General features: G+C 55.6%; 1 protein-coding gene across 4 annotated transcripts in view; it reads left to right on the top strand.

Annotated features, from left to right (window-relative positions):
• UNC13A (unc-13 homolog A) overlaps positions 1–18,744 on the top strand; it is a 61,779-nt gene extending 43,035 nt beyond the window's left edge. For 2 of the 4 annotated variants that reach the window (XM_070586543.1, XM_070586542.1), the window contains exons 34-42: positions 1,065–1,188; positions 3,702–3,740; positions 4,883–4,912; positions 6,246–6,302; positions 6,688–6,768; positions 7,613–7,760; positions 11,659–11,751; positions 12,480–12,639; positions 14,082–18,744. In XM_070586543.1, coding sequence (XP_070442644.1) covers positions 1,065–1,188; positions 3,702–3,740; positions 4,883–4,912; positions 6,246–6,302; positions 6,688–6,768; positions 7,613–7,760; positions 11,659–11,751; positions 12,480–12,639; positions 14,082–14,382 — 1,033 coding nt within the window. In that variant the 3' untranslated portion in view covers positions 14,383–18,744. Of the gene's footprint in view, positions 1–1,064; positions 1,189–3,701; positions 3,741–4,882; positions 4,913–6,245; positions 6,303–6,687; positions 6,769–7,612; positions 7,761–8,836; positions 8,894–11,658; positions 11,752–12,479; positions 12,640–14,081 lie in introns of all 4 variants that reach the window. The other 2 variants (XM_070586541.1, XM_070586544.1) reach the window with 2 other exon arrangements.
• Positions 18,745–25,187: the final 6,443 nt, after the last annotated feature.

Genomic DNA, 25,187 nt, shown 5'->3' with positions numbered 1-25,187 from the left:
GGATTGGTGGATAAATAAATGTGTGGATGAATGGATAGTGGTTGGAGGGATAGGTGACATGAGGGATGGGCAGGTGGGTAGAGGGGTGGATTGAAGGATACATGCTTGGAAGGCTGGAGGGAGGGCAGATGGAGAAAAGGGTGGATGGACGGATAGGCAGGTAGTTGGGTAAGTCTTTGGATGGATGAATAACTGGATGGATCGATGGATAGATGGATGGACAGATGGAAGGGAATAAGGATAAATGGATGGAAGGGTAGATGAGAGGATGGATGGATGGATGGAAGGAAATAAAGACAAATGGATGGAAGGGTAGATGAGAGGATGGATGGAAGGAAAAAAGGAACTAAGGACAAGTGGATGAAAGTATAGATATGAGCATGAATGGAAGGAAGGAAAGAAAGGACATAGGAAGACAGACGGATAAATGGATGGGAAGATAGAAGGAAGAAGGGAAGGGAGAGAAGGAGGGAGGAAGGAAAGAAAGAGATGGAGGGAGCATTAAAGGAAGTTGGAGGAGGGATTGTTCAGTGATTGGGTGGGTCAGTTGCTAGATGGACCGTGGTGGATTGCCCTCTGTCCTTCAACCCGCATATATCCAATCATGAATTCTTTGTCATTTTCCCTCTCAAGTCTGTCCTCTTCCTACCATTCCCTTCCCCTTCTTCCTGAGCACGGCCCAGCCCCCTCATAGTCCATGGTCTCCAGGCTTCCTCTTCTAGTTCATCCCCCAACTCCATTCTTTCTGACAAGAAGTCTGGCTGTGTCTCTCTCTTGAACACTCCATGGCTCCCCAGTGCCCTCATGCTAAGACCCAGGTCCTCCTCCTGGACATTGAGGCCCTTTCCAGTCTGGCCCCTGATGACCTGTCCTGCCACCATTTTCTCTTCTGCACATGCAGCATGCATCATAGCCCCATCAGACCACCTAGGGGTCCCGGTACAGGCTCTGCTCCCTCTTGTGTGTCCATGGAATGCCTTCCCACCTTGCCCGTCTGTTGGGGGGAAGGGCTCTGTGGGGTAGGGCCAGGTGGGCGCTCTCTCAGACCTGCCCCTTGCCCCCAGCCTGACTCTCTTTGCCAAAATCTGTGAGAAGACGGTGCTGAAGCGGGTGCTGAAGGAGTTATGGAAGCTGGTCATGAACACCATGGAGAAGACCATCGTCCTGCCGCCCCTCACTGATCAGACGGTGAGCCCACGGGGCCAGAGGGGGCACCTGGGCCACCTCTCCTGCGGGAGCCCAGGAAATTTGGTGCTAAAGGCATTGGGGCTCAGGTCATTCAGGCACAAAGGCCATTTGAGGGTCATAGAAGCCACCAGAGGTCAGCGGGGCCATTCAAAGATGAGAGAGGTCACTTACGGGTCAAAAGTCATCAAAGGGTCAAAGAGGTCATTCAGGAATCAGTTATTCAAAGGTCAGAGAGGCCAAGTAGAGTCAAGTGACATCCAAGGGACATAAAGGTCACATGGGGGTCAAGGGGTCACTCAAAGGTCAGAGGTCATCCAGAAAACAGAGAAGTCAGCTTGGGGATCAAAGCCACCCACGGGTCACAGAGGTCGTAGGGGTCAGTAGGTTCATAAAGGGCTTAGGGAGTCAATCAAGAAACAAGGAAGGGAGACACCATGGCCTTCAAAGATCAGAGACGGATAGACCAGAGGGCTCCTGGAGGTCAACCAGAGGTCACGGAGAGCATCCACGGTCAGAGAGGTTAAGCAGAGGTCAGCGGTCATCCAGAGACCAGGACCATGCCTCTGGGACCCTTCTGGAAACCAGAACAGAGGCAGTGATCCCCAGGGATCAGGCTGCAGGGCGGGAGTGGAGCGACCGGTGACATTTGCGGAGGGGTGTGGCTGAGTGTGGGTCCCTCCAGGGAGGCGTTGGGGGCCTGAGGACAACGGTGGCACAGCACAGAGTGGGAGGACCATCCTGGGCGGATGGGAGAGGCCTGGGCAAGGTGGGCAGGGGGCCGCCAAGAGGCGATGATGGTGGGGGAGGCTCCGGCCTCCTGCAGGCTGGGCTGGGGCACGGGGTCCGCCCCTCGGTGCCGTCTCTGCCCCGTCGGGGCCTTCCCAGGAGACTCATGGTGACTTATTCCCCCCTCCCACCGCCCTGTCCCCATCACGGCTGACAGATGATCGTAAGTAGAGGCCCCTCTGTCCGTCTGTCTGTCCCTCTGCTCTGTGTATGGACTCGGCCCTCTGCGTGGCTGCACCCCCTCCCCAGTGCCCCTCCTCACCCAGTGGCCCCCCACCCACCGTTCCACCTCACGCCTAGATGTGCCTGTGTCTGTCTGGGGGGGCATGGGGAGGGGGCGGGGCTGGGAGGGAGGGAGGCCGCGCCACCCACCCCGCCCCATTATAAGTCCTGAGGAGCGCCCCCGGCTCCACATCCCTGGCCAGCGCCTGCCCACGTGCCCTGTCCTTTAGCTGGAATTCACCCTTGCTCCCATGCCCAGATGCCACCAGGCTGGCTGGGTCTTCTCTCGGAGCTGGAAGGAGGTTCAGGGTCAGTGCAGCCCCTCTGACCTCCCCTTTGGGCTCTGAACTGTAGCAGCCCCTGCAAAACACAGGCCATCCACACCGGGCTCGGCAGCTGCTCAGTGCAGGCCCCTAGAGCACACGCTCTGTCCCTCCGTCCCTCGCCAGCCCCGTCTGCCCCAGTCCCGCTGCACATACAGACACACACACAGGCACCCAAGTGGGAGACGGCGTTGACTTTGGTGTCAGGCAGACTTGGGGTCAAATCCCAGCCCAGCCATTCTCTTCTCTGTGACCTTGGGAAGTCACTTCACCTCCCAACCTCCGTTTCCTTGTCTGGAAAAGGGGTTAATTGTAGCAACTCTCTGAGGGTTGTAAGAACGAAATGGAATAATGCATTAACGTGCTCATCTCCAGTGACTAGCTGAGGCAGCGCTCACTAAATTAGAGCTAGTGTGATGGTTGTTCTTGGTGATAGTACACAGACCCACAAGGGCAGAGATCAGTAACACCACTTCAGAGTCCCCCTTTGTGGGCAAGGCAGCGCTGTTACAAGATTTCACCTTGTCAAAAGTTTACAAGTGCTCATCTCACTTCTTGGTGGCTGCAGTCTGGGTCTTTGGCTGTAACTACCTGGTGGCAGCGTACCCAACCACAGACAGTGCATGTGTGGCCAGGGAGGTTAGGGAATTCACATTTATTGATGCTTCCCTACATGCCAGACCTTCTCAGAGCTGCTCACCTTCATGACAGCCCTTTGAGTGAGGTGGCTATTATCATTCCCATTTTGCAGATGAGGAAAGCTGAGGCTCAGAGATGAAGAGTCACTTGCTGAAGGCCACATAGTAAATATATTTCAGAGTCAGGATTCAACTTCAGGTCTATCTGAAGCTGGAGCCCCTTTGCTTTTGAGAACCAAGAGCCTCACGTATACAGTAAATGTAAATGGACTATATTTTGGCAGTGACTTCTCTCTGTTCTCTCAGGGCCTGTATTTCTATTTCTCCTTCTCTCTCTCTTTCTCTTTCCTGTCTCTCTGGGTCTCTAACACCTTCTAAGAGTCGGTCATCAAGGCACACACACTGCTCCATGCAGCCCCGTCACCAGCCCCCGGTGCAGTGCAGGTGCCTTTTCCTTCCGTCCCTGTGAGTTCATGTGTGGTCACCCCAGGTGCCCACCCACATGGCTTGCCAGGCTGATCACCCTGTGACATTGTCTCTGCAGGGCACCCTCTTGAGAAAACATGGCAAGGGATTAGAAAAGGTAATGAGGGCCTCATCTGTGCTGAGGTCCCGAGCTCTGGTGTCTGGGTGTGTGTGTGCCTGTGTGTGTCCATGGGCATGGGCAGGAAGGTCGGCTGGGGGTGACGGGTAGGAGGTGGGGTTTCTAACCAAGTTCCACAAGACCAGAAGTCAGAGACGAGGTGACTCCCCAAGGATGTGGCTTGGAGCGTGTGTGAGCAAATGTGTGCACAAATGGCTGTCATCCTCTTACATAATACGCATGGGCTTATCCCATCCCTGGGCTCAGCTGAAATTCCGGGCCTTCCAGAAGGGCCCAGACACTGGACTGCTGCCTTGGATTGAGACATGTTGTTTTTTATGTAGATTTTTTGTTGTTGTTGTTCTAATGGGTGTTTATTGTAAGCAGATGGCTGCTATGGCAACACATGGACAGTTGCCCTTGCTGTGCACTCATACGGGCGCTATTATAGTTGTTTACTCACAAGTAGGGTCTCTGCTTCATGAATGGGGGTTGTAGGGCCTCACTACTCACTAATCCAGCCCTTCAGGGGCACGTTCAATGTGCCAGGCACCGTGTACATGTATGTGCATCCATGTAGGGGCGAGAGCGTGTGGGTTTATGTGTGTGATTGTGCATGTGTGCAAATGTTTTGGAGTGCACATGCGTGTTTTAGCATGAGTTCTGCATGTGTGTGTGTCTGTGTATGTGGAGCCAGGTGTGTGCGCACATAAACTTTCTGCACACACGGATGTACCTGGGTGTGTCTGTGTGTCGAGTGACCTCGTGATGCCTGTTAATACGTTTCTTTTAGTTAGGCCTGGGGATGAGGTCTTGAGAGCTGGGGAGGAGAGATACCAAGGCCCTCTCTTCTCTGCCCTCCCCAGGTGCCCCATCCAGGCAGGCTGGCTGTGGGTGGGCACCCATCCCTAGGCCAAAGGCTGGATTAGGCCTCCCAGCAGTCTGGAGTCTGGCCCCAGCCGCCCTCCCCGCCCCAGGAACAAGGGAAGGCGCCCCCCTGGGGAGGGGGCCGGGCATTAGACCCGGGACTGGGAGGGGCTCGTGAGCGGGCGCTGGGGCTGTGCTCTGAGGGCAGGGAAGTCCCAGCGAGTGCCCTCCCAGCAGCCTCCGGAACTCTGACCTCCGCCTGGTTCTCTCCACAGGGCAGGGTGAGACTGCCAAGCCACTCAGATGTAAGCCCGGCCCCTCTGTGTGTCTGGCGCCCCCACCCCCCCCACCCCGCGCCTCCGTCCGCCTCTGTGGTCCGTGCGTCCGGGGCGTACTGTGAACCCGTCTGTCGGTCTCTTCTTCCTTTGTCTGTCTAACTTGCTCGTGAAGGGTGGAGGGCAGGGGGAGGTAGGTGGGGAGGAGGGTGTGGCAGGGAAACTGAGGCCCAGACAGCTGGCTCCTGAGTGTGCCTCGTGAAGTCACAGAAAAGGCATATGAAGAGCAGTGGCAGCCAGGATGACAATAATGATCTGAGCAGCGGCAGGATGCCCAGCTCGCACCAGCAGCTGGCAGACCATCAAGGTGGTTCCAATACTCCCCACCGTAAAAGGCCCCCTCAGGGGACCCCAGACCCCCCGGGGCCGAGGCATGCTGGCCTCCTGACCTCATTGATACTCAGCCCACCCCAGCCCCCCAGCTAGCGCTGCTGCCTCTGTTAGCCAGGGGAGGAAACTGAGGCCCAGAAAGGGCCAGGGAAGTGCCTCAGGTCCCCCAGCACAGTGACGGAAGAGGCAGGACATGTGGCTTCCAGTCCGGCTCCGTCTCCCCCCAGCACCGCCCGTGACCTTGAGACCAAGTCATAATAACAGTGAACACTGAATAAAGACACATTTAGTCCCAGCTGAACCACAAAGTAGATATGATTTCCCCCATCTAGTTGGGAAAACTGAGGCTCAGCGAGGTTAAGTGACTTGCCCAGGGCCACACAGCAGAGCTGAGATTTGAACCCGGGCTCACCTGGCTTGAGGGAACCGTGGCGAGGACGCCACGCTGCTGGGGTCTGCTTTGGGGGCGGTGAGGGATTGGCACTGACGTGTGTTTTCCGGGGAGGATTCTTCCCTTAAAAGGTCAGACTGACAGCCCTCCAGAGTACTGGGGAAATCCTCCCACAGACAGAAGGGCCCATGGGGGCTCGGGGGGCCCCCAGAGCCCATCTCAGGGTTTCCTCCAGACGCAGCTGGCAGGCCCGCCCAGACCCACAAACACCCTCTCCGGCTGCCCCACGCACTGCCGCCGGCTGCCGCTCTCTGTTTCTCTTCTCTGTCCCACAAACCTGAAGTCGTAGTGAAGGGGGGCAGGGGTCCCCACGGGACTGGGGTTTCTGGGGACAAGGTCACCACCTCCTCCCCAGCACTTCCTTAAGGGCTCCAGACCTCTGTCCCCGAGACGCAACCATCGCCCTGCCCAGAGCCTTTGGACAAGAACCAAGAAGGCCTTCGGGGCTGGCGTATCATCAGGGGCTTGGGGGCTGGGCTGGAAGACCCCCCCTCATTCTGCTGCGTCTGTTGTCGCCCACAGGGAACCCAGATGATCTTCAATGCGGCCAAGGAGCTGGGCCAGCTGTCTAAACTCAAGGTGAGGCAGGGATGGAGCAGGAGGCCGAGGTGGGCAGGCTCCCTGGGGAGAGGGCCCAGAATGGGGACACGCTCTGCAAGCTCACGGGACAGAAACCCTTCTCAGAGTGGCTTACACACAATTTATTTGCTCCAGTCTGTTGGAAAGATGTGCATGGTTCAACTTCAAATGCAGCTTGATCAAGGGTACAAATCATTTATTCAACAAACATTTATTGAGCACCGGTTGTGTGCCAGTCACATGCTGGGCAGCGGGGACACGACGATGAAAAGACAGACCTGCTATCCAGCGCCTCAGAATTTTACAGGGTGGAGACCCAGAGACAAGCAGATCCCCAAGGCGGGGCCTGCTCTGCCCACCCGGGCCCCTCTCTCCATCCATCCAGGACCACATGGTACGAGAAGAAGCCAAGAGCTTGACCCCGAAGCAGTGTGCAGTCGTTGAGCTGGCCCTAGACACCATCAAGGTGAGGGGCCCCACCTGGGCGCCATCCCAAGTGGGGCGGGCAGAGGGGTGGCTAGTGGGACATGGACCTGGGCTCCCACCCGCCTTCATTCATCCCATTTAGAAACACTCCCAGATGGCCCTCTATGTCAGTGCCGGGCTGGCTGATGGCAGGGCCCAAGGAGCCCCAGTCTTGTGGGGAGAGCTGGATGCAGGTCTCTGCGGCCCTGTGGGGTTAGGGTCGCTAGAGGGAGGGATGGGAGCTGGGGGAGCCCAGGGAGGGAGCAGCAAGGACTTCTGGGAAGAAGGCACGTGGGAGGTGGGTTCTGAGGAATGCACCGGCGCTCACAAGGCCGCCCAGACAGAGCATCCTAGGCAGGGGACCAGTGCACGCAAGAGCAAGGAGGTGTGAGAGGGGCTGTCGTCTCGGTGAAAAGAAAAGCGGGAAGACTGCTGGGAAGGAAGCGTTTTGCTGAAATGGACAATTGCGGTGAACTAGGGTTGGCAACGTAGTGAGCAGGGGCAGTCAAAGGAAGGCGAAAGCTTCAGCAAAGGCGCCAGGAGCGGGCCGGGCCCGACGAGGGTGACCTTCCTACCAGGGGGCTGCGGGCGGGCAAAGGCCCTGAGACAGCGATGTTCTAGGGAAGACAGCTGGGGTTGCAGGTTTGGAGCCACAAAGGGTCTAGGGAGGGGCTGAGGCATGGGTGGGGCACGAGGCGGGGGAGTAGCAGGATCTGACATTTCAAAGACCTCCGGGTCATCGGGGGAATCACCGCGGAGGGCAGCGGCGGAGGGGAGGGGGCGACGGAGCCCAAAGAGCGGGTAGGGGTCCCTCCAGCCCCACCTCTCCCACCCTGTCCCCACAGCAATACTTCCACGCGGGCGGCGTGGGCCTCAAGAAGACCTTCCTGGAGAAGAGCCCGGACCTTCAGTCGCTGCGCTACGCCCTGTCCCTCTACACGCAGGCCACCGACCTGCTCATCAAGACCTTCGTGCAGACGCAGGCGGCCCAGGGTAAGGGGCGGCCGGCTGGCGCGCTGCACACCCCGCCCCCGGGGGCAGCCCAGCCCCCGCGCCGGACCCGCGGCCGTAGGCTCACCTCCGGTGTGACATCATAGGCAGGGCCTGAATCGGCACTCCAGGGCGCATGAGAGCTCCGTGATGTCATGGGGCCAATGCGTGATCCCCAGCTCAGGGGGGCGGGGCCTCTGACGTCATCGGGCCAGGAGGTGGTGTCATCTCCTGGGAAAATCTATGACGTCATGGGCCAGGAGGTGATTGGAAGCTCTGGGGCGGGACGTCGACGTCATGGGTCCCGGGAGTAGTTGACAGAGAGTGATTGACAGCTTTGGGATGGGCGGGACCTTGACGGCTGGGGTCAAAGAATGATTGGCAGCTCCAGAAGAGGGGCCTCTGGAGGAAAGGTTGAAGGCCCCTGGGGCGGGACCTCTGTAATGTCTGGGGCTAAGCAATGACTGACAGCCCCAGGGGTGGGAGGGACCCCGCCCTGGAAGGGGTGAACCGAGAGGGAGTTCCCGTTTCTCTAAGTCTCTCTTTCTCTTTCTTCGCTGGTCTGTCTCCCTTCCCTGTCTGAGCTCACACACAGCAGCTGGAGCTGGGGGGCGGGACTCCAGGTCCCAGTTCCCCTCCCTGGGGATCCCCTTTTCAAAACTGGCCCTAAGAGTGCAGGCGAGGGAGAGAAGTTTTGCCTCTGACCCAGGCTTAGTTCTGGCAGTGGAGCGGCTGGGGCGAGGGGAGCAAAGCCCTGGGGCCACCGCGGCCCCTCCCGCCTGTCAGCCCAGGGCCGAGGACCCTCCCTGGGCGTCACGTCTCTGCGCTCAGCTTCGTGCCCAGTCCACGCTGCTGCTTTTAGTGTCCCTGGTGTCCCCCCGGAGCGGGAGGCCGTCCGTCCGTCCGTCTGCAGCTGACGTTTCTCTCTCTCTTGTTTCTCCTCCCTCTCACTCGCCGCCCCCTCTCCGCGCTCCCCCGCTCCCCGCCACGCACACTTGCCCTCCATCCTCGCCTCTCGCTCGCTCGTCTCTCCCTCCACCCCACCCTCCCCTCCTTTCTCCACCGCCCCCGGTGATTAGTCCATGGTGGAAAAGGGACTAGGTTTACCCTTAGTGAAGACATTTATCCTGAGAAGGGTACGTGCCTCCGCCGCCCGCCCGCCCGCCCGCCCGCGCCCGGTGCCCGGTGCCTGCGCCCCTCCCGGCCCCGGCTAGTAAAAGGCCCGTCCTTCCGCCTCCCCGGCCTGCAGGGCCCCGCCCAGACCCGACTGGTTGCGGGGACCCAGGCGGACGAGGGCGAAGGACGGCTTGCTGGTTCCACGCTGGGAAGGAGGAGCGATTCCAGTGTGAATCCGTTTCTCCCTGGGGACATCTGTTAAGCCAGATCCCGGGTCCCCCCGACGGGCGTCCGCGCGGTTGGGAGCGGGCTCAGATGCCAGCTCCGCCGCTCCGCCCTGGGCGCCCCCGGCAACCGTCTACCTCCCTGAGCCTCGGCTTTCTCATCTGTAAAATGGAAATAGTCAAGGACCCTAATTCATAGGGCTATTTTTAGGATTAGATGAATTAAATTGGGGCAGTTCCTGACAGGTAATCGCTCACAGCTATTTAGTTGTTACTGCTGTGGCTACTATTATTATTCTTGATGTCACTTTTCCCAACTTAGAAAACCAGCATTTTTCAGGCTCCAACTCTGAGTCAGCCCTTGTGCCAAGCATTTCTTGGGGATTCTGGCAAACTTTCCGTCCAATTGCCCCACAGGGCGGTCCATCATTCCGCAGATGAGGAAGCTGGGTCTCACAGGAGCTTAAGCCACCCGCCCCAGGACTCCTCCCCTTCGGGGGCCGGGATTTGGGGAATGGGGGGTGGAGTTGGGGCTAGCACAGAGAGGCCCGGGAAAGACTCTTCCCCTTGGAGCCAGCAAACTACGGGATGGGGGCGCCCAGCACTGCCCCCCTCCCCCTTCTTACTAGCTTTGGCCATGGTCTGAGCCCTCACCCCCACCACCACCCCCCCGGTACCCTCAGTCTGGCCCGGATTGAGCTTGCTGTGAAGCATCGGCCTGGGGGGTGGTGAGGCTGAGCATGTGACTGGTTGCGGGGGAGGGGGGTCGGAGCCTGAGATGACAAGGAAGGCAGCCTGGGGTGGGCAGCAAAGAGAGGGTGTGCACGCCCCACTACTGGGGTGATGGAGGTCTCCAGGCCCCTCTGCCCCATGAGCCTCAGTCACTTCCCACCCAGCACCGGGCAACCGGTTTCAACCTTGGACTGACCTGTTCTCCTTCCCCACCCGCACCCACCCCCGACTTTACCCCTCTTCCTTCCCCCATGCATGGGGTGCTCCAGGCGTGGGGAGCTTTCTGAGGGGCAGGGGAGGGGCCTGGTGGGAGTGCTGGCGGTCACAGGTCGCTAGGCCCCACAGGATGCCCTTCCCAGCGTCACAGAGGGAGGGACAGCGATGGAAGTTTTTAAGCTGCCCCTTCAATCATCCCCATCAGAACTGCACAGTCAGGACGCTGTGGTGGCCGGAAACAAGTGCACTGCACCCTGACTCAAGCAGACAAGGGAATTTGTTGGCTCGGGAACTGGAAGATTAGGGGTTGTGTTGGCATCAGGAATAGCTAGATCCAGTCTCCAACAGTGCCTTTGGTCGTTGGTCTCTATTGGGACCTCTCTGGGTTGGGCTGTCCCCTCCTTGGGCAGAGACAGACTTGCCAGCTCAGCGCCAGAGCTGAGATTCTTTCCTAGCAGTTACCACTGAAGTCCCAGGGCCATCTCCTATTGGCCCAGGTTGAGTCACATGACCCTCCTCGAGCCAGTCCCTGCAGCCAGGGGCAGCAAACGCTCTGATTGGGCAGCTGTGGTTCACTTAGCCAGACTGACGTGAGAGCCACGAGGGCCGGGGGAGGGGTGGAGGGCGTTTCTCACTGGAAAGGAGATTGTCTATTGAAAGAGGCTGGTGTGGGGGCGGGGGAAATAAAAGATGTCCCTTCCGGAGAAGGGAGGACAGTGTGTTGGAGGAGCAGTGAGGAGGCCGTGTGGCTGGAGCAGAGTCAGTGAGAGTGGAGGTGAGGCGAGGCAGGAGAAGTGGTAGTGAGGACACGTGGGGAGTGACATTGCCGGTCACCAAACGGACTGAGCACTTCAGAGTGAGATGGGAGCCGTGGGAGGGTTGCGGGCACAGGAGGCATGTGATCTGCCGTAATACGATTTCTCAGGCTAGTGTGTCGAGAGAAGCTGACCAGAGGCTGCAGGGAGACCTGGAGGAGCCCACTGCAGTGGTCCAGGCGTCCAGCGATGGGGCTGGACCAGGGTGGAGGGCTAGGAGGTGGCAGATTCTGGAGGTATTTTGAAGGTAGAGCAGGCAGGATTTTCCACTGTAGCCGTACTTGGGGAGGGAGTGAAGACAAAGAAGGCATCAAGGATGAGGTGTGGGGAGCCCCAGCAGATGGAGGATCGACAGAGGAGGAGGAAGCAACAAAAGAGGGTGAGGAGCAGCTAGAGTGTAGGGTGAGAAGCTGGAGAGTGTGGCATTGTTGCAACCAAGAGGAGAAACTGAGGCACAGGAAGCCAGGGTGTCAGATGCTGCTGAGGTGGTATATATGATAAAGACTGAGTTTTGACAACATGGTGATCAGCTGAATGAGAAAAACAGGGGGCAGATGCATTAGGCTCAGAGAAGTTAAGATATCTGCCTGAGATCACACAGCAAGGCAGTGAAAAGCCAAAACCCAGATTCTTGGCCTCTCCAAGAGCACCTGCCATCCCAGCCCCCCCTTCAGGGCCACCCTGTCAGGACTGATGACCTGGTGCCGCCAGCACATGGTGGGTGGGAGGGGTCCAGGTCCCTTCTGCTGGGTGGGAAGGAATGAAGCTCACACCCGGCATCCTCCCTGCCCTGCCCAGGCTCAGGTGTGGAAGACCCTGTGGGTGAAGTGTCCGTCCACGTTGAGCTCTTCACTCACCCAGGAACTGGGGAACACAAGGTGACAGTGAAAGGTGAGCAGCCTGAGGCGGGAGGGGGAGTGCCTTGTCAGGATGCACTAGGTTCGAAGAGAGAAACCAAACTCCAACCAGCTAAAGCAAGAACAACTTTTTTCATTAAAAAAAAACTTTTTTTCCATAAAACTGAAAATTCCAGAAGAAGACCACGGGGTTCAGGCATGTCTGGATCCAGGAGTACAAACAGTGTTATAGGACTCAATCGCACTTTCTCTCTCAGCTCTGCTTTCCTTTTGTTGGCTTTTGTTTTGTTATGTAGAATATAGATTGGGCCGTTTTATCCAAGGCCCAAGATAGGATCTTAAACAAGATAGAATTAATTTCTCACCTAGGTAACTGCGAGCACAGTCAGGCTGGAGCTGACACGGAGGCCTCACAGTCTTGCGGATCCTGGATCCTGCCATCTTTTGTTGCACTTTCACCCCTAATGTGTTTTCCTCCTCTATAGGGTCCCAAAGAACTCAGCCCCCAGCAGCATTCGAGCCCTGCAGCCAGGGGAAGGAGGTAGTTTAGGGCACTCTCCTTGCCTTTTAAGTCACAACCAGCAAGTTGTACCCATCACTTCCTCTCACATCTCATTGGCTGGGACTTAGTCACACGGCCACACAGCAACAAGAGCATGTTGGGAAATGTAGTCTTTCAGACAGGCTTTCAAAACCACAAACACATACTGGGGAAGCCTGAACTTTTACCTCCACTAGCCTACCCTCTACTTTCCCCAACAGTGGTGGCTGCCAATGACCTCAAGTGGCAGACTTCCGGCATTTTCCGGCCATTCATCGAGGTCAACATCATTGGGCCCCAGCTCAGTGACAAGAAACGCAAGTTTGCGACCAAATCCAAGAACAACAGCTGGGCCCCCAAGTACAATGAGAGCTTCCAGTTGTGAGTCTGGGATGCTTCGGGGAGCACGGGGAGGGGACATCGGCGGGGCGGAGCTCAGGGCCCTCTAGGCAGAAGGAAGGTCTAATGGACCGGTGGCACCTGGGTGCAGGAGTGACGTCAGTGAGGGACGCTGGGATGGAGGTGACCACCTTGGGAGACAGGCAGGTTCCAGGGAGGCAGTGAATGTGATGTAGAGTGATGATGACGGCTTGTGCAGAAGGAGTCTGGGCAGAAGAGGTGTGTCAGGCGGGGCCATTTCTGAGGCTGGAGACTGGTCTGGTGAAGGGTGTGGGTGGTCATGATGGGGCAGAAGGCTCCTGGGCCAGGGGCTGAGGGGCGTAGGCACAGGGACTCCTGAAGCCAGTTGCGAGCCCGGTCAGGGCCGTTGGGGCAGGTCATCTGGAGGAGTTGGCCCTCAGGGACAGGAGTGGGGCGTGGCTTGGTCTAGGGGATGGGGTCCCGTCCAGATGGGGCCTCCTGGTGAGCAGGAGTGAGCCTGGTCAGGGGCTTTAGGGGTCTAGAGGGGTAGGCAACCTGGGGGCGTAAATAAGTCCCCTCAGGGTGTAGAGAAGGCTCCCTAGGGCGGGCAGATCTCTGGTCAGTGAGCCTCACTGGGGCAGCAGTATATGCCTCCCTGGGGGTATTCTTGGGGGACAGAAGTGCAGAGGGGTAAGAGGGCATCAGAGCTGGGGGAGGGAGGCCCTTGAGGGACAAGAGCCTGGCCAGTTGTGTCAGGAGGGCTCTTGGTCAGAGGACTCTGGAGTGGCAGGTCACCTGATGCAACGCTCAGGAGCAGTAGCAGGGCCTAGTGGGGGCGGATGTCTCCTGGGGTGGGCAGGCATGCAGCCTGGGAGGAGGACGCGAGGGATCCGTGTGGGTGTGGCCCCAAAAGTGGGCGCTTTTGGTCAGCCAGCGTCAAGGCAGGTGACCTGGGTGCAGGAACCCAGTGTCCCTGGGGTCTGAGCCTGGGGGGAGGGGGAGGCATGCTGGAAGGGGCGGTCAGGGTAGGGTTGTGTAGAGAGCATCTTGGGGTAAGAGGGGTGGGTTAGGGAGCCTGGGGGAGAGACTGCGTCAGAGGGAGAACTTGGGTGGGAGCCTGGTCAAGGTGCTTCTGGGAGGGCCATCTGGGGCAGGGTGCTGGGGGCAGCAGCTCTGCTGGCCAAGGGCGTGGCCGCAAGTACCTCAGGGTGGGAGCACGGCGTAGCCAGGGGGGCCTGGGGGAAGGATTACTTGGGGTGAAGATGTGATTTGGCCGGGGGCTGGGCATAGTCTGGTGGGGGCGTCGTTGGGTGGGAAGGAGGCAAGACATCTCAGGGACAGCACTTGGGGCGGAGGCAGGGGCATCAGCTGGTGTGGGCGTGGCCCAGCGTGGAGGCGAGTCGCCGGCCCGGGCGGGGCCTGCCCTCACGCCCCGCCCCCTCACGCCCCGCCCCCTCACGCAGCACGCTGAGCGCCGACGCGGGCCCCGAGTGCTACGAGCTGCAGGTGTGCGTCAAGGACTACTGCTTCGCGCGCGAGGACCGCACCGTGGGGCTGGCCGTGCTGCAGCTGCGCGAGCTGGCCCAGCGCGGGAGCGCCGCCTGCTGGCTGCCGCTCGGCCGCCGCATCCACATGGACGACACCGGCCTCACGGTGCTGCGCATCCTGTCGCAGCGCAGTAATGACGAGGTGGCCAAAGAGTTCGTCAAGCTCAAGTCAGACACGCGCTCCGCCGAGGAGGGCGGTGCTGCGCCTGCGCCCTAGCGCGGGGCGTGCGGGGGCGGGCAGTACTGCGCCTGCGTCTAGCGCGCGGGGCGGGGCGGCGCCTGCGCGCTGGGATCTCCCGGAGGCGGAGTCTCCGGGCTCTGCGCCGGGGGCGGGCTGCGCCTGCGCCCTTGACTTAGCTCCCCGCTCTGGGAAATTGTGACCGGACGACGCCCCGCCCCCTCGGGAGGCCACGCCCCAGGACGGGAGGAAGGAAGATGCCACATCCCCTACTTGAGGCCGCGCCCCCGCCGCCTAGGGGGCTGTTCAAGTGGGATGGGAGGAAGCCCCGTCCCCTATGGAGGAGGCCAGGTCCCAGGGCTCTGGTGCCGGGAGGCCCCGCCTCCTGCCCCCCGGAAAAGCCATAAGACGGGTCCCCAACCTCTGGGGCCCAAGACCAATTGCCAAGTATGGAACTGTTAGCTCCCTCGAGGGGCGGGCCCTGGGTCAGGGGCTGGGCTTCCTGGGGCGGTCTGGAGGCTGGAGACTCTAGCATGCTGGGTGGACTGGAGTCACTTTTGATGTTTGTGCAAAAAATAAACGGGGAGAGTGGGGAGGATGGGATTTCAAAAGCACATGCGCCCTTGGGCGCCCAAACCCTGGGGGCCGGGGGACGGCTCTTGAGCACCCGGCGCTGCCCCCACTTCCCTGTGGGGGTTTGCCTCCCCTTTTCCCCCCACATACCCAGTTCTCTTATCATAGAGTTCAACCCACCCATTTGACAGATGGCAAAACTGAGGCCCGGAGAGCTGCTTGAGACTCGGCCGAGAGTTCCAGCGCCACGCCCTCTCCCTACTCTCTTTGGCCTGTGGGCCTGTGTTACCCATGGAAGGGTGGGCTGAGATCGGATGACCCGACACAGCTCCCCATTGCTGCTAACCTCCCTCCAGGGGACCTCCCCCAATCGTTATAAGGGATGGGGGTCCTGGGCCAAGGCCCCCTCTGCCCCCTCCCACCTCTGGCTGCCAAGCAAAACTCCTGCCTTCAGCCCTTCCCACTGGGAGGGGCCCCGGGGGGGACACCCTAAGAACTCTTGACCTCTCGCCAACAAAGAGTGAGGCTTTGGGATTCCCTGGACCCAGGCTCCCCCAACCCCTTCTTCCTCTCCCAGAATTCCCCAGACAGAAAAGGGCAGAAAGAGACCAGAATCTCTAAGGGTGTGTGTGTGTGTGTGTGTGTGTGTGTAATTTGCTCGGAGCTTGGTCTCTAAAACCTCATTCATTCATTCAAACTCGCAGGCCACAGGGTGCCTCCAGCTGGGGCCCCGAGCTGCCCAAAGCGCTTCCCGCAGCGGGCGTTGGGGCATCTGCCCGGGGTCCGGCTTCCCCCCTTTACTCAGGCGGGGAGAACCTTTTGGGAAAGGTTGGCAGCGCTCGTCTTTGCCCAGGATCTGCTTTTCGGCGTTGGACTCGTGTGCGTTTGCCGTGGATTTTTCTGCCAGATTGCTAAGTACAGGCTGGTGCTGGGCTAGGGAGAAGTTACAACAGAGGGAGGAGATGCGTAGCGAGACTCCTGGAGTGCTGAAGACGACATCAGACAGGGAAGGTGAGGGAGGGCTCTCCGTGGAGGTGGAAAATGAGGGGGAACCACCCACTGAAGAGAAATGAGCTCCAGGCAGAGGGAACAGCAGGTGCAAAGACCAGGAGGTGGGCAGGTTTGAAGCTTGGCAAGAAGGTCCCCACGGCTGGAGCTGAGCCATTAAGGGGAGGGTGGGGGCGGTGAGGATGGGGAGACCTGCAGAGATATCGACCTCGTGGGGCCTCCTATGCTGCCCTGAGGAGTTTTGATTTTACCTAAGAAGCATGGGGAGCCCCAGGAGGGTTTAAAGCTGGGGAGAGCCTGCATTTCAGGTTTCCAAAGCTTCCCCCAGCTACCTCATCGGGATTGGCCCAATGCAGTGTAGGGGGAGGACAGAGTGCTCTCAGGACACCGAAATTAATTCTTGGAAGGATTTTTGGAGGATATATTAAAAACAAACAACAAACCCTGCCCTTAGATGAGCCTGAGGACTGCTGGGTACAGTTGTCCCAGTTGTGCACTGCCCAAGGATTCGGTGTCTCTACAGAAGCCATGTGCAAATTCCAGGCATTGAGAGTTGTATGTTTATGGTGATGGTTTCCTGGCATGGAGACATGAAGGTTCTGGAAGAAGTGGCACTGTTTTCTCATTTACCTGGAGCGCTAGGTGTACCCTAAATTCAGGCAGGTTCAGGTGACTGGAGGTTCTGAACCAGAGATTAGGACGCAAATTCTCACACAGGACGGTAGGAGAGGGGGGTTCCAGCCAGGGGGAAGGGGCAGGCTAGGCAGTGGCGAGGGGGGCTTGGAGTCTGTCACCAAGGGGACCAAGAGGCAGATTTGAAATTTGAACCATCTAAGAGGTGGGAGTGGGAGTGACGGAGGTGGATGACTTGGGGCGGAGAACACTAAGAACACCCAGAGGGAGGCGACCTGTGATCTGGGCTGGGCCCTCACAGATTTCTGAATGACTCGCAGGAAAAAGGGGCGCTGAGCTGCCAGGTATTTCCCAAAAGCTTCCTTGGCAATGTCTCTGGTCAAGGCCTGTGTGCGCACACGTGTGTGTGTGTGTGTGTGTGCGTGTGTGCGCATGTGTGTGTGTAGTGTTCCCCAGCACTGGTCCGGGCACATAGAGGGAGCCTCAGGGAGTATTTTTTGAATGACTTTTTCTGACTCCCAGGCTAGAACTGTTTTGGAAATTTCTTCCCTCTTCTTTCCCCAGAGAACTCCTACTCATCCCTCAAAACTCATCCACAAATATCCCTTCCGGTAGGAAACCCTCTCTGCTCCCCCTCAGGACTTCCCCAGCCTCTATCCATCTTCCTCTGTCTGTCTGTTCCCAAGCCTCTGTCCTCACCTTCTGTCCCTGATGCCATGGGGCCAGGGGGGTCTGTGACAAGCTGTTTCCCCCCAGATGGGAGTCTGAGGCCTCTCAAGAGCCCCAAGTTCACCCAGCTCAGGCTGGGCACAGGGGGATGGGAGGCTTGGATTATGTCTTGGGTGGGGGTCTGTGTGTGTCCACATCCACATGTGTGTCTGTCCCTGTCTGTCTGTGCCAACCTTCCCTTCCCACACAGACATGGACACACAGGAGGTGTTCAAGCCAGACTGTGGCTCAGCCACAGGACACAGAGTAAGAGAGGATGAGAGAGGACGGGAGGAGCCAGGAGAGGAATCCCGGGGGCTGGAAGCATTTGAAATCAGGAAGTTCCTGTCCTGGAACTGAGCCCAGAGGAGCAGGCTTTCCCTCAGGCCACCCAGCAAGCGGACGCCTCGGAGGACACCTCCGGGCTTTCACCACCTCACCTGCAGTGCGTGGGGTTCTCCGGTGGGGCCTCAGGGTTGCACACGAGGAGCTGGCCCCAGATTTCCTTGGGTCAGGGGAGGGGTGAAGTTGGGTCAGCCCCGGACGAGGTGGACGAGGTGACGTTAGGGACGTCTTGGACAGAGACACAGAGGAAGGACACAGAGAGAAGGCGAGAAATCGAGAGGGGGAGCTCACACCCTGCTGGGGGCAGAGAGCAGAGGAGAAGCAGCGCTGAGGAGGGAGGAGGCAGAGGGACTGCTGCTCTCTGGCTCTCACCAGGCCCGCCTCGGAGGGTTTACCTAAAAAGATGAGTGTCCACCGCGCCCGCAGCCCTCGGACCATCGGGCCCCAGAGCCTGGAACCTCACCGTGCCCCCATCAGAGATGCAAAAAACTTCACACCCAACGAGAAATCCTTGGGACCTCTCTCTGCTGGGACCTCAGAGCCTTTCTGTCCCCATCCCATGCTGTCCATTTTGCAGATGGGGACACTGAGGGGCGGAGCAGAGTGGGGACAGCCCGGAGGCACCTCCAACTCTGCTGCCCGGGTGGAGAGGGAGGGAGCCCCCGGGGCTTGGTCCACATCACGACCCCATCTGCCCCCTGCACCCCCTTTCCCAGGAATTGTCAAGGACCAAAGTCGTCTTCGCTGACACGTGTTGCTTTTCTCTTTGCCTTTTATTTTCTTAAAGAGAGAAATCAAGTTGACGGTGTCAAGTAAGACCTCCCATCTCCCGCCCCCGCCCAGCCACAGTGGCTCTCTCGAGGCACAGGCCAAAGGTGGAGGGTCCCCTGTGCATCCCCGGCCACACCGCCAGGGGGACTCGGACCCCACCCCTGGCCCTAGCCCCGTCCCCCCTCCCCCCAGACCCCCAAAGCCGGCGCACAGTCCAGGGAGGTGCTTCCCCACACACCTCTTAGCATGTGATTGCAACTGTGAACTCCAACGCTGTTCGTTTTAATTCCATCCCGTCGGTCCGGCGTCTGCACAGATGCCCCATTTCTCTGTAAATATGTGACTTGGAACAAATGTTTAAAACCAACGAGAAGTGGTCATGAATGCATGGTGTTGAGATGTTTTGCACTATTCTGACTTTTTGGTCTCTGTAAAAATATTTTATTAACAGCAAACATTAAAAAAAGACAAGCACACAACCTCGGACGCGTGGTAGTGTTCTCTTTGCACGCTCATATTGGCAAAAGACACACATGGCACCTGCTGCGCGCAGACACTGTCGGACGCGCCTCCCGCCCACGAGCTCGTCCACGACCAGCGGTGCCCGAATTTTCCAGAGCGGGGAACAGGCCCGCGGAGGTGCGGTCTGCGGAAGGGGTGGAGCCGGGTTTGAGCCCGGCCCCGCGCCGCTACTGCTCTTGGCTCAAGCTAATTAGGACGCAGATGCCAGGGCACACCCTCCAAATTGAGCCGACACCCCGATGTTTGCTGGGTTTTTTCCATCTAGCAGATGAGCATCTCATTTCATAAACTCGGATGCGCAAAGAATGAAGCTTCATTTTTCTACAGCTGACCTTAATTTCTGTTTTGAGCCCCGTCCCACCAGAGAGCAGAAATGGAATCTGACTCGGCCCAGGGCTTCCTCGGTGCATTCGGGGACTCCTCCCCCACGGCCCGCGGTGGTTTCTAGACTGCAGCGGCGAGGGTGGCAGCGCCGGGAGCCACCCAGGGAGTGCGTTCAGCGAGTGCTTTTGGCTGCAAAGAACAGCCAAAAGGGCTGAAAGTGGAACAAAAAGTGGCGGAAGCACAAAGATACCCTACGCCTCAGCGCCTGTGCTCTGAAGACTCTCGCGTGTGGCCGAAGGGACTGGAACAGCCTCTGTGTGCGGGGTCTTCACCCTGGGGAGCAGTATGCGGCCGTGGAAATGGGGGAGCCACAGCTGTCTGCACGACGTCAGAGGAGGCAGCCCGCCGGGGTCCCGGCGCCGCTGCGCGGCTGGCTGACTGCGCCAGGCTGCAGGCCTCGTCCTCCTCCCGAGGCCGAGCAGGTCCCCAAGCTGGAGACGCGGGCTGCGGCGTGACTGCCCGTAACAGCTCGCTCTCTGACGGAGGGCAGCTGGGCCGGGCGCTCCTTGCCACAAATGGTGCTCAGCTCCTGGCCCTGTGTGCTCAGTATGGGGGCTCCATCGTGTCACCATGGGGCCTGGGGACCGAGGCTCGGGCTGCCTCCTGTGCGGCATATGCCATCTTGCTGTGCTGCGCTGAGGCTCACAGGCGACTCTGGCTCCTGTGGGTCAGGACAGGCTTCCTTCCGCCATCCTGTGTGAGTCGGGTGCTTCTCTGACAGATGACACCAATAATCTTAGAATTGTGATGTTGAATGAAAAAGACAAGTCCCAGACGGCTTCAGAGAGCATGACTCCGAGTTTATAAAGCTCAAAAACTAGCTGTATATATTTACGCACAGAAGATGCATCCACAAAGATGTAGTTTAGGGAGACGTAAGTATGATTAATGAAAACAATAAGCATGAAACTAGCATTAAAAAATTGGGGATTCTGCCTCACACCCACCAGGATGACTACTATTACAAACAAACTAACTAAAAAGTGTTGGTGAAGACTTGAAAAAATCGGAACCCTTTGGCGCTGTTGGTGGGAATGTGAAATTGTGCAGCCGCTGTGAAAAACAGAATGGAGATTCCTCAAAAAATTAAACCTAAAATGACCGTATGACCCAGCAGTCCCACTTCTGCATATAAACCCAAAAGAACTGACAGCAGCATTACTCACAAGAGCTAAAACAGGGAAACAACCCCAGCACCCATCAAGACATGAATAGACAAGCAAAATGTGGTCCATCCACACAGTGGAATATTATTCAGCCATAAACAGGAAGGAAATTCTGACACATGCTACAGCATGGACGGACCTTGAGGACATTATGCTGAGTGAAATAAGGCAGTTACAAAAAGACAAATTCTGTATGATTCCACTTATATGAGGTCACTAGAATAGTCAAGATCACAGAGACAGAAAGGAGGATGGAGGGCATCAGGGGCTGGGCAGGGGGACAGGGAATTAGTGTCTAATGGGGCAGAGTTTCAGTTTCACAACATGAAAAGAGTTCTGGGGACTGATGGTGGTGGGGGCTACACACCAATGTGAATGCATTTGATACCACTGAACTGTGCAGTTAAAAATGGTCAAGAGGGGGAGCGCCGTGGGCACGATGGTGGAGTGAATTTTCCCGGGACTCTCGCCCTCCAACATACAATAAAAAGGGGCATCCACACTCCAACGGAGGACACCCTAACAGAGCACAAAAATGTTGGAGAGACATGCAGGCACACGACGGAGGGCAGAGAGGCTGGAGCCCCCTCGGAGGAGCTGGAACAGGGTAAGAGAGAACTTTGTTGTCATGGCTGCGCAGGAGGATCTGTGAGGAAGGAATGGGGGAGGGGTCATTTGTTCACAGTAACATCAAGGACTCCCTAGGGCCCTTGCAGCCTAGAAGGAAGCCCTTTAATGAGGCGAGAGCTTTCACGAGGGGTGACCTCATCAAGCCAAGAACCCAGGACAGCAAGAGTGAGAAATCCCAGAGTGCATGCAGGAGAAAGCGCCCCTCTCCCCACCGGCCCCAGGCTGCTCCAGCCCCTGAGGTCTTGGCTGAAGGCAGTGGGCTCAGAATATGTGGCTCTCGACCCCCACCCAGTGGCGATAGGCAGTAACTGCAACCAAATAATATCAGAATGCGTAAGACTCGACCTACCTTTAGCAACATCAGACACCACATCTAATCTCCAGACAGAGAGAAAACGACAAGCATCCAGAATTCAGTCCTGAGGACAGAGAATATGTAAGCTAAATGACAATGAATTCAAAATAGCTATCATCAAAAGCTCAATGAGGTAAAAGAGAATGTAGAGAAACAATTCAATGAGTTCAGGAGCTACTTCACAAAAGAAAGTGAGTCTATAAAGAAGAATCAACCAGAAATATTAGAGATGGAAGACACAATGGAAGAGATAAAACAAAATACGGATTCCCTGAGTGCTCGAGCGGACACCATAGAGGAGCGTATCAGCATAACTGAGGATAGACAGGTTGAAATGCTCCAGACAGAGGAGGAGAAAGAATGAAGATAAAAAGAAATGAAGAAAATCTCTGAGAAATATCCTACTCAATGAGACAATGCAATATAAGAATTATAGGTATTCAAGAAGGAGAAGAGAAGGAGAAGGGAGCAGAAAGCATGTTCAAAGAAATAATAGCAGAGAACGTCCCAAACCTAGGGAAAGAGAGGGAAATCTGTGAGAAAGAGGCTTCCAGATCTCCTACATATGTCAATGTAAAAAGACCTACTGCAAGGCGTATAGTAGTAAAACTGGCAAAGATGAATGACAAAGAAAGAATACCAAGGGCAGCGAGGCAGAAGAAGAAAATAACCTAAAAAGGAACCCCCATCAGGCTTTCAGCAGATTTCTCTGCAGAAACCTTACAAGCTAGGTGAGATTGGAATGACATATTCAAATCTTTAAAAGACAAAAATTTCAGCCAAGAATACTCTATCCAGCAAAAACATCCTTCAGATATGAGGCAGAAATTAAAACTTTCCCAGACAAACAAATGCTAAGGGATTTCATAGCCACGAGACGCCCCCCCCCAACACACACACACAAGAAATCCTCAAGAAGACTCCCATACCTGAAAAAAGAGAAGGGAGAAAAGGGTCACAAAACACAGAGTAAGGAGATAAATAGTTAGAATCAGAATAGGATAGCAAATATTCAACTATAGCATGAAGCTAAAGGGAAGGAAATCACCAAAAACAAAGATAATCCTGTCATTTTAACCACAAACTCACAACACAAGATGGAATAAGATATGAGAAAAACAACTTAGGAGGGGAGGAGGAATGGGACTGAATCAGTTTAGACTAAGGAAATAAGAGGCCGTCTGAAAATGGACTATCTTATACACAAGATTCTGAATAAAAACCTCAGGGTAACCACTAAACAAAAAAGCAGAACAGAAACACAAAGAATAGATAAGGAGAAAACAAAGAAACATATCATAAAAAAACTACATAATTCAATGGGTAGACCAAAACACACAGGACGAGAAACAAAGGAAATGCAAGAAAACCAGAAAACGAATGCTAAAATGACAGCATTAAGCCCTCATACATCAATAATCACCCTGAAAGTAAATGGATTGAGCTCTCCAATAAAAAGACACAGAGTGGTGAGATGGATTAAAGAACAAGATCCAGCAATTTGTTGCCTCCAGGAAACACATCTCAGCTCCAACGACAAACACAGGCTCAGAGTGAAGGTGTGGAAGACACTACTCCAAGCTAATGGCAAACAAAAGAAAGCAGGTGTCGCAATACTTATATCAGACAAAGTAGCCTTCAAGATAAGGCAGGGAAAGTGAGACAAAGAGGGGCAGTATATAATGATCAAAGGGACATTCCACCAAGAGGAAATAATGCTTATAAATATCTATGCACCCAACACAGGAGCAGCGAAGTACATAAAGCAACTATTAACAAACCTAAAAGAAGATATTAATAATAACACAATAATAGGAGGGGACCTCAACACCCCACTCACATCAATGGACAGATCATCCAGACAGAAAATCAACAAGGAAACAGTGGAGCTAAATGAAAAGCTAAAACAGTTGGACTTAATAGACACATATAGAACACTCCATCCAAAAACAGCAGAATACACGTTCTTCTCAAGTGCGCATGGAACATTCTAAAGGGTAGACCATATGTTGGGAAACAAGCAACGCCTCAATAAACTTAAGAAAATTGAAATCATAACAAGCATGTTTTCTGACCACAATGCTATAAAGCTAGAAACTACTTACAAGAAAGAAGCTGAGAAAGGGGCAAAGATGTGGAGACTAAACAACATGCTGTTAACAATCAATGGATCATTGAAGAAATTAAAGGAGAAATCAAAAAACATCTGGAGACAAATGAAAATGATAGCATGCCATACCAACTCATATGGGGTACAGCAAAAGCTGTATTAAGAGGGAAATTTATCACAATACAGGCCCACCTTAACAAATAAGAAAAATCCCAAATAAGCAATCTCAAATTACACCTAACTGAATTAGAAAAAGAAGAACAAACAAAGCCCAAAGTCAGCAGAAGGAGAGAAATAAAAATCAGAGAAGAAATAAATGCTATTGAAACAAAAAAGGCAGAAGAAAGGATCAATGAAACAAAGAGCTGGTTCTTTGAGAAGATAAATAAAATTGACAAACCCCTAGCCAGACTTAGAAACAGAGAGAAAGCTCAAATAAACAAAATCAGAAATGAAAGAGGAGAAATAACAACAGACTCCACAGAAACACAACAGATTATAAGAGACTACTACGAAAAACTATATACCAGCAAAATGAGTAAGCTAGAGGAAATGGACAAATTCTTGGACTCCTACAACTTCCCCAAACTGAATCAAAAATAAATAGAGAATCTGAACAGACCAAGCACATGGACAAAGAAAACAGTTCAGTGGTCACCAGGGGAAGGGGGTGGGGGCGGGCACGGGGGGGGCGGGGAAGGGGAGCACTTATGTGGTGACAGACAGGAAATAATGTACAACCAAAATCTCACATTGATGCAAACTATTATGAACTCAATAGAAAAAAAATGTTTAAACAATAGAGAGGGTAAACTTTATGTTACAACGTGTAGTTTAACACAATAAGAAAGTTGAGGATTAAAAAAATGAGAAACGCAAAACTCAAGGCAGTGGTAGTCTGGGGGCCGAGAGGCAGGAAGAGCACGTGATGACGTGAGGAAGTTCTGCGGCTGCAGCGGCAATGGCTTTGCAGGAGCTTGTTTCGCAGTTTGCAATGTGTGTTCTTGTGGTGGAGGTGGCTGGTTACCACTCAGCAGCCCCTAACACTTTCCCTTCCTTTCTTCCCTAAAATAATGGAAGCTTCATTTGTGGGCACAGCTGGGCAACCAAAGACATTTCCCAGCCTCCTTTGCAGCTACCTCTGGTCATGTGACTAGTTCTGGCCAATGGGATGTGAGCAGAGGCCACACGGACAATACCAGGTCAGACCCCTAAAGGGAGGGCTGGGCAGGTCCGAGGTCGGACAAAGCTCGCTGTCTTTTCTCTGATTCTAGTGGCATTTCTTGCAACCCCAGAATGGCTGTCAAAGCTCCAAAAGTCACCCACACACATCTTTTTTTATCAGGAAGTTAAAGTTTTCCACAAGTTCCCTTTTGTACCCTTGGCCAGAACCGGGTCACTGTCCACTCCTAAACCAATCACGGACAAGGCCAATGGGTCCCCGTGGTCGGTGAAGAGCAATCAGGGCCAGCCCTCGAGTCCTGTGCCTTCTCCTACCAGGCCACCCCGCCCACGGAGCAAACAGGGCTCCTGGGTAAGCTGCCCCAGGGCCAGCCATTTTCCTTAACCTTCCTCCACACTGTGACAACCACTGTATTAGTTATCTACTGCTGTGTAACAAATTGTCCCCAAACGTAGG

The sequence above is a fragment of the Equus przewalskii genome, chromosome 20 (genome assembly GCF_037783145.1).
Source record: "Equus przewalskii isolate Varuska chromosome 20, EquPr2, whole genome shotgun sequence".
NCBI lineage: Eukaryota > Metazoa > Chordata > Mammalia > Perissodactyla > Equidae > Equus > Equus przewalskii.
The sequence above is the reverse complement of the archived record's forward strand: the minus strand, read 5'-3'. Positions and strand labels throughout refer to the sequence as shown.